Here is an 8,504-nt window from a genome sequence, read left to right on the forward strand (position 1 = left end):
TGAGTAAAAGTGTCCCTGGTTGGTAGTAGGCACCTAGCAAGTGGTTTTTGTATGAATCACTGTAAACTTGCAACTCTGAGTGAACACTATTTTTGGATGAGAATTTCCTCTTGTCTGTGAAGATGATCCAGCTTCTGCCTGCCATTGCATTTCTGTAGGGGTGTTGGGTGTTTAGCATCATACATAAAGAACAAAAACCACTTGGATTTCAGAATTCCATGTTTTCCACTAGGCGTTATTCTCTAAGCAAAGCTGGCAATTGAATAATTTGCAACTGAACTAGCAGGAGTAGTATATTGATGGTTACTGTGTCCTTATCGTACTATTTTGTGATTTCTCTTTTAGGTTTATTTTCTTGAAAAGACTCCAGGCTTCGGCTTGGAAAATCCCACCGCCAAAATTGAGCCCAGCAGTTGGAGCGGCAGTGAGAGTCCTGCCGAAAACATGGAAAGGATGAGTGACTCTGCAGATAAGCCAATTGACAATGATGCAGAAGGGGTCTGGAGCCCCGACATTGAGCAGAGCTTTCAGGAGGCCCTGGCTATCTATCCGCCGTGTGGGAGGAGGAAAATCATCTTATCAGACGAAGGCAAGATGTATGGTAAGTGGCCTGGGACGCTTCTTTGAAATACTACAACCTGCTGTTCCAATTGGAGACAGATTGTAGCTGGTCTTCTAGTGAGATCCATTCATTGGGTTGAAAGATCTTGGTAGAATTTTATTTGGTCATCTAAAGGTCTAACCTCAGCTAAAGAGGAGAGTCAGTAAAGAACTATTGAAAATCACTCCCCGGGCTTTTTCTCTTCCCCATGCTCTGTGGCATTCCATCAGAAGCTCTCGAGGTCCAATAGAACATAGATAGGTGCAGGGCCATATGCAGACACCAAATAGTGGGGACAAATTCTTCAGAATGACCCAAAGGAAACTCTGTCACTTCACTCTGGATAACTGGTACTATGGGAATGAAGTCCTGGTGCTGCTAAATCTCTTGATTTCTCCATCCCCCCCCCCCCCCCCCCCGGCCAAACACCCCAGGAGGAGCCAGCAATCTAGATGTTTATATGAACTCTCTTTTACAAAAGCCAGTACTTCAAACAAAAACAACAGCCCTGTACAGGCCAGATAAAACATGTGCATGGGCTTGATCAGCTCCTGAACTACTGGTTTGCTGCCAGTTTGCAGTTGAATGGTCAGACAAGGACTTAGCCCCCCAACCCCATTCCCACCATCTTCCTTCCGGGGGATGCCTTGCAGGGTGTTCTGAAGGAAACACCAAGGGTCCCGAGGAGGGCAAGACCTGTTAACCAGATGGGTCAGGATGCCCAAGGCAGCCAGTCACGAGTGCCCATGTGCCTGTCTGGGGCTTGCTTGCTGGGTTTGGGCATTGCCTCTTCCCCTCCATAAACGCTTCCAGCTGTAGACCTGTGCTTTTTGGCTGCTTACCTTTGGGAAGCAGATGGCAGGTGGTTGCTCCTACATTCTGCTTGTCTAATTGGGCACATTGAGTTGACAGAGTTTGCTCTGTAGCTGAGTCAAAAGAGACGCAAACAGATAAGCTAAACTCAAAGAGAACCAGCTCAGCAGCCTACCTGAGGTTGTTAACTTATCACGGGAGTGATTTATTTCTACATAATTTGAAGTCTTTTCCATAATAGGGTATTGTACCTTTAATACTGAGCCTCCTCTGTCAGGAGCCGTAGGAAGCTGTGGCTCCAACTAGCTCTCCAACTAGCTCACACGGCTGAGGAGAAAGCAGATGGTGGTGCAGCTGCCACCAGCTGTGTCCCTGCCCCGCCCTCCCCGTCTCCAACTTGGATGATGTAATGGAAACAAGGAAAATTTTGCTTTCCGCAGCAGTGGAGTCTGTCAGCCTGCCTCACACAGGGGAGGGGGCGAGCGCAAACCTTTGGTATTTTTTATTCTTCATGATATCCTTAGTAGTCAAAGAAGCTTCTTCGTGTCGGGTGAAATGGACTCAGGGTGAGCCATCTCAGCTGCTGTGGAGAGAAAGTTTCAGGGCCCTCCATCTTCTGTGTGTTAGTGTCTTTCCTGGGCTCCTCTTCCTCAGCCCCGGTTATTGGCTTTGAATGTCTTATTTTCATACCTGAATGCAAGTATGAAATGCAGCTCTTATCCCTCTTTTTATTTTTTATTTTATTTTATTTTTTGAGTTGAGGGCCTCACGCTGTCCCAGGCTGGAGTGCAATGTGGCATGATCACGACTCATTCCGACCTCGAACTCCTGGGCTCAGGAGATCCTTCTGCCTCAGCCTCCCGAGTAGCTAGGATTACAAGTATGTGCCACCATGCCTGACTAGTTTTAAAAATTTTTTGTAGAGATGAGGCCTTGTTATGTTGTGCGCCGGGCTGATCTCACACTTCTGGGCTCAAACAATCCTCCTTCCTTGGCCTTCCAAAGTGCTGGGATTACAGGCAGGAGCCACTGTACCCACCTAGCTCCTCCTCTCTCTCAAAGACGGAGAAAAGCACTTTAATATTCGAACCTTCTTTGAAGATGATTTTATTACTCGCAGTGAAGGGTAGCTTTAGGACACTATCTTGTACTGCTCCCATTTGTTTACCCAGAAATGGTTTTAATCTAAAATAATGGCATATTATTGGAAATTCTGGTTGGGCATAACTACCCTACTTCATTTTTTACAAGAAACATTGGAAAATGTACTGTCCCTTCAGAAATAAGTTCTCAGGGCTAAGAATATAATTCAGAGAAAAGGTTAATTTTTTGTCAACTCCATTTTACTTTTTAGATAGCAGCTCTTTTAGATTTAACCACTTTGACTATAACTCAGTCATAAAAATATTTTTATATGAAAATAATTGTGTAAGAGCTCTTGTTGGTAATTGAGTCTTAGAGGCAGTAGACTAGGAAGAAACATAGTGAGTAGTTATGGATTTGAGTAGTTCTATTAATAGTGAATCTTTAGTAAGAACTTCTGAGTTTGGAAAAAAGAAAAAGAAAAAAAAAATAGTTTTTGCCCTTCGTCCTGGTCTCAGTTTTCTCCTCTGGAAAAGAGATGGTTAGTCAGTGATGTCCACGGGTCCTTTGGACTTTTCCATTTTATGATGCTGTGACTTTATGACTAGTCATTGAACGAGGTGATCAGTTATTCATAAATGTGGTGTTGTGTGGGAACCTGTCTTCAGTGCCCCAGGTAACTCAAGTTCTGAGTGCTTCCTGAGTACTCATGCTCTTGATGTATGGATTATGTTTTCTTTAACTCAGTTAATACATTTAGTGACTGTGTTGGTGGCTGACAATTTAAACTGGGGCAATCCTTTTGAACAGTCAACATTAGGAATTATAACTCATTTGAGAGGAGCAATCTTATTGGTTATGGGTTTTTTAACAAGTGGAGCACACAGGCTATAGGGTGGTGTATCCTGATTGGGGTGCGGGAGATGCGTTTGCTGCACTTGTTTTGCAGCCACCAACAGCTCCAGGCAGATGCTTTGAGAAGACATCCCCACTCAAATCCCTGTCATGCTCCTTCATGCTTTGGAAGGGAAACATGGCAGTTAACAGGACTGTGGGAGATGGGTACTGAACCTCTTAAAAGGACTGCCTCAGTTGTCTGGGAGCTGCCTCTGAACTGCCTATGACTTTGAGGATGAGAGAAGTTGACTTGGGAGCCTCCATGAGGCCCCAGCCCCTCGGGGATTGAGTCATGTGAGCAATGTGGGGCCACAGCTACCGTTCCTTGGCTTCTGGCCTGTTCCCCATCTTTTCATACATGAATCAGGACACAAACCAGACCAGGAGTTGGGGTTTCCTGCGGTCTTAAAGAGCATGCTTTTTCTCTAAGGGTTTTGAAAATGAAAACATTGAAAGCATTTTGGATTCTGTGCAGTAAAATAAAAATGATTTAGTCTTTTAGTGAAATACCAAGAATTTTTTACTTGAAGGGGTTATTCCAGTATTTCTGAGCATTTGTAGAGTGCTTTGTGATGTCACTGATCCTGAGCCATTGGAGAAACAAGGTCAAGTGATTTATTTTGGTAATGAAATTTCCTTCATGGTTGGCAGCAGGGCAGTGCAATCTTATAAAGGAGAAAATAAAGGAAAACTCTTGGTGATGAAGTTTTAGCCATTGGGGGAGATGACTTAATTCTTTTTCTGCTACCTTGGGCTTCAGAGAGCTGGGGTTTTATGTAGTTGATCTCCATGTGGGTAGACTGCTTCTGCCTTCTGCTACGACCTCTTCTGACTTTGTTCCTAAGGGCATGCATCCCTACTTCTGTGGTTGCCCTCTCTTTCTCTGTTTTTGTCTGTCTTTCCTTTTCATTTATCTTATTTTTACATAGTTGTGTGTTTCTTTTTCTGGCAGGTTGTGGGCAGGAGATAGCAGGATGGCAAGATGAGAGGGAAGTTTTTGATCAACAAACTTGTCCGAAATTGGATTTCAGATGAGCAGGCCATAGCTTAAACCGAAACAAACAGTGAATCATGAAAACACCTGCATAGATTTTTTTTTTTGCAACTGAAAACCTGTCAGTTATACCCCATTATCAAATAGGATAGGGACGGGGACTGACCTTCACTGATTACTTGCTATTGATGCGCAGTATATAGCACATAGCAGTTTGAACTTCATAATTAATAGGAGCCCTGACCCTCCCAATTCTAGATATTAAACTTTGGGCAAGTTCTCTTACCTCTCTGTGTCTCAGTTTCCTCAACTTTAGAGTACTAAACAGATCTTTGTAGGACTGCTGCTTGAATTTAATGAACCAGTTATGATCTGGGGACCTCCCCTCTCAATGTTTGAGCGGCATCTGGCATACAGTGAAAGCTATATAAGTGTTGATGAAATTCTATGCTAAAGGCTTTGCATATAATTTCCATCTAATGCTTATAACAGTGCTTTGAGGCTGGTGTTAGGATCTTCACTATACAGTTGAGAAAACTGAGGCTGAGAGGGGATAAAGTGACCTGCACGAGGCCAATATGAATGGTATAGCTGGAAGGTTTCAAATCCAGGTCTGTCTGCCTCCACAGCCTGGGCTTTTTCTACTGTGCTTTTGTTCCTTCCTTGGTAGAGGCCATTATACATGAATTCAACCAATTGAACAGCAGCTGTATACCATCCTTGTGCTAGGGGTTATCAGGGATACAGTGATGAATCAGACAGACATGGGGCCTGTCCTCATGGAGCTATCACAAGTTCATTTGCAGGAAACTGACCTGAGGTCAGGGCTGTGTGCCAGAGCTTTCTGAGAAGTCTGAGAGCCCTTTGAAGATGGTCGCCTTCCACTTAGCCTTTTGAAGCCTGTTCTTGGCCACCAGTGCTCAGGGCACCTGGCCTGATGCTGTCAGGAAGAAAGCATCTCAAATAACACAGCGGGGAGGATCCCGGATCACAAGGCTGGCCTCCATGGTGGCCAGGAAGTTGTCTGGAAGGTTCTAGTGCCTTAGGATCCTACAAGTAGTCTGGACAGAGGAATGACTGTGCAGTGACTTTTCCTTTTGTGAGTAGATGTCTTTAGTGGTCCTTGCTTAGGGCAGCTCCAGGGATGGACCCTTTCTTACTGGGATGCCAGGTCTTCTGGTCAGCCCTAGAGAGCCAACCAGAGAAGGTGAGGAGAAAAGTGTCTCTGACTAGTCCTCCCCAGTTGCTCACCTGTGCCCTGTCAGCCAGGGGAGCACAGGACTTGCCCCTTTACTTCACAGGAGCACAGGATGGAAGAGGGAGGGGCCTGTCTTAGGCAGCTGGTGGCAGGACTGACAGGGGAACATCAGAATGAGAGTGCACACAGCAAGCATGAGTGTGTTAGTTTAGGACAGAGTGTAGAATCTGCAGTCCCCATGCTTCTCCTGATCCAGAGCACTAATCAAAGAAATGCTCAAGTCATCCTCCCACAACATGTTTTTTTTGAGTTGGAGTCTCACTGTCGCCCAGACTGGAGTCCAGTGGCCGCTCCCGGCCACCACAGCCTCGATCTGCTGGGCTCTGGCGATCCTTCCGCCTCAGCCTTCCAAGTAGCTGGAACTACAGGCGCACGCTACCATGCCCGGCTAATTTTTTTGATTTATTGTAGAGATGAGGTCTCGCCTGCCCAGGCGGGTCTCGAACCCATGGGCTCAGGCAATCCACTCACCTCAGCCTCCCAAAGGCATGGGATTACAGGCTGAGCCACTGAACCTGGCTCACAACATGTTTTTGAGGATGGAGAAGGTAGCCTATTTCTGTGGAGACCCCAGAGTCCCAGATGTGGTAATGGCCATAGAATTTGATCCCTGTGGGATCACCAGGCCTTGGCAAAGTGACCCTTGGGACCTGAGCTGAACTTTTCTTCCCAGTTCTCCATCTGAACATTGTGTGGCATCTTTGATTTCCTCCCTCTGAACTATGGTTCCGGGTGTTATTTCAAGTTGATTGGCTAGAAATGTGAAACACAAGAGCTGTGCCCCTAGAAGCTCCCTAAAGCCGGCACCCATCTCTCACAGACTATATTTCAATGCCTGGAACATAGAAGGTGTCACTAATGTTTGTTGAATATGTGCATCCAGGAAGTGAATTGAATCTAGGAAGATTGGTGAGTAAGCCTGGAGCCCCAAGGCCCTCTACTGTTAGAGGAACTGACTGGAAAGGAAGAAAGAGGGAAAGAAAAATAAAAAGAGGTTTGCTTACTTAACAGTCTAATTAGGTTGAGAAAGAACCCCTGGTTTTTGCCATTTTTGTTGGTACATGTTATTTGAAGAGGCAGGAAGGATTTCTGCTCAAAACAGGCACCGTGGCAGAGTAAGGGTTAATTCTGAAATCCTCAGAACAAATGAGTAATGGGGGATTTTGAAATAGTTTGGTTCCTGTGAGAGCAGCAGAGCCAGCGTCATCAGCATTTTGATTGGGAAGCTCAATGTGTGGGGGGTATGTAGAGGTTTATGCGCAAGGTGTAAGCCCTTGTGCAATTCTGGTGAAAAATAGCTAATTAAGGATGGCTCAAGAGTTGGTCATAAGGGAAGAAGAAAGGGAAGAATGTTCAATTATTACCAAGTTATGCTTTCTAGCAGCTCCGCTGTGGTGCTGGATGAGTCCCAGGACTCCAGGAAGACGTGGTTCATAAATTATTTATTTATTTACTATTCAAATAGAAATGCTTTTGATTTTATTTTAAAGAAGTAGGTACATTCAGGATTAGATATGCAAGTGGTCATCGTACAGGTAAAGTTTGAGCCTCCCTTTGGTCCTCACTTTGCCTGGTTTGAGATCAGGTACCCTTAGGGATATTATGTCTCCCCGCCCATACCTCCCTCCTTTGGCAGTGTCTCGCTACTGCCAATCCCTTTCTTATAGTATATGGTAAGTGTTTTGGGTCTGCTTATGAGTGAGAACATGTGGGCCTCAGTTCTTTGTTTCTGTGATAGATCACCGAGTGAGTGTTACAGACTCTAAATCCATCCAAGTTGCCGCGAAGTCCATATGTTTGTTCTTTATGACTGTATAATATTTCATCGTGTATATGTAGCACTTTTTATTTTAATCCTGTCTAGTTTCGATGGGCAACATTGTTGGTTCTATGTTTTTGCTCTTGTGAATAGTGCTGCAATAAACATGTGTGTGCAGGTATCTTTCTGGAAGAATAATTTGAGTTCCTCTGGGCATATTCCCAGGAGGGGGATTGCTGGGTCATATGGAAGGTCTAACTCCAGTGAGAATGGACATCATTAATAAAACAAAAAACAATAGACAGATGCTGGTGAGGATGCAGAGGAAAGGGAATGTTTCTACACTGCTGGCGGGAGTGCAAACTAGTTCAACCTCTATGGAAAACAGAGTGGTGATTTCTAAAAGAACTAGAAATTGACCTTCCATCTGATCTATAAATCCTTTATTGTAGGCCCATACTGTGCTCAGACTGTGAGTGAGGACAACAGATAGAAATTATCTTGAAATAGCTGACCTATTCAAGCATCGCCAGGCAGTCTCATTGCTTTAGAATGTGTTCTCTTTACTTCTCAAGACAACTCAAAACAAAATGTAGGTACTGTAATTATCTCCATTTTAGAGCTGAGGAAGCTATAACCCAGTAAGGTCAAGTTGCTTGCTCAGGGTTACACAGTAAATAAGTTGTAGGACTGACGTTTGCCACTGAGCCAGTCTGTACGGCTAACTACAGTACTGATATAGAAGGAAGTATATTCTGTACTAGACGTATACACAGTTTAGTGGTGGGGCAGCCCAAAGTGTGATTATTTATGTTTGGGGGGAACGTACATGTGTATATTTGAGAATGAAAGAGAGAGTGAGTCAGACAGACTTATCTGAGCTAACTCTGAACTTTGAGAAAAAGATTATGTAGTGGTTTTTAAACTTACTTTTGATTATTATTTATTTTTATTTTTATTTTTTTGAGTTGAAGTCTCACTCTGTTGCCCAGACTGGAGTGCAGTGGCCGCTCCCGGCCACCACAGCCTCGACCTGCTGGGCTCTGGCGATCCTTCCGCCTCAGCCTTCTGAGTAGCTGGAATTACAGGCATGCGCTAC

At 44.6% G+C, this 8,504-nt stretch overlaps 1 protein-coding gene across 2 annotated transcripts in view; it reads left to right on the forward strand.

Moving 5' to 3' along the window:
* The first annotated feature begins 405 nt into the window (after window positions 1-405).
* LOC103263707 (transcriptional enhancer factor TEF-1) overlaps window positions 406-8,504 on the forward strand; it is a 186,977-nt gene continuing 178,878 nt past the window's right edge. Inside the window, exon 1 of one of the 2 annotated variants that reach the window (XM_008061380.2) lies at window positions 406-601. In XM_008061380.2, the coding sequence (XP_008059571.1) occupies window positions 445-601 (157 nt within the window). In that variant the 5' untranslated portion in view covers window positions 406-444. The remainder of the gene's footprint in view (window positions 602-8,504) is intronic. The other variant, XM_021714105.1, reaches the window with a different exon arrangement.

The sequence above is a fragment of the Carlito syrichta genome, unplaced genomic scaffold (assembly GCF_000164805.1).
Source record: "Carlito syrichta isolate Samal-C Ts95f unplaced genomic scaffold, Tarsius_syrichta-2.0.1 Scaffold305227, whole genome shotgun sequence".
NCBI classification, from domain to species: Eukaryota; Metazoa; Chordata; class Mammalia; order Primates; family Tarsiidae; genus Carlito; species Carlito syrichta.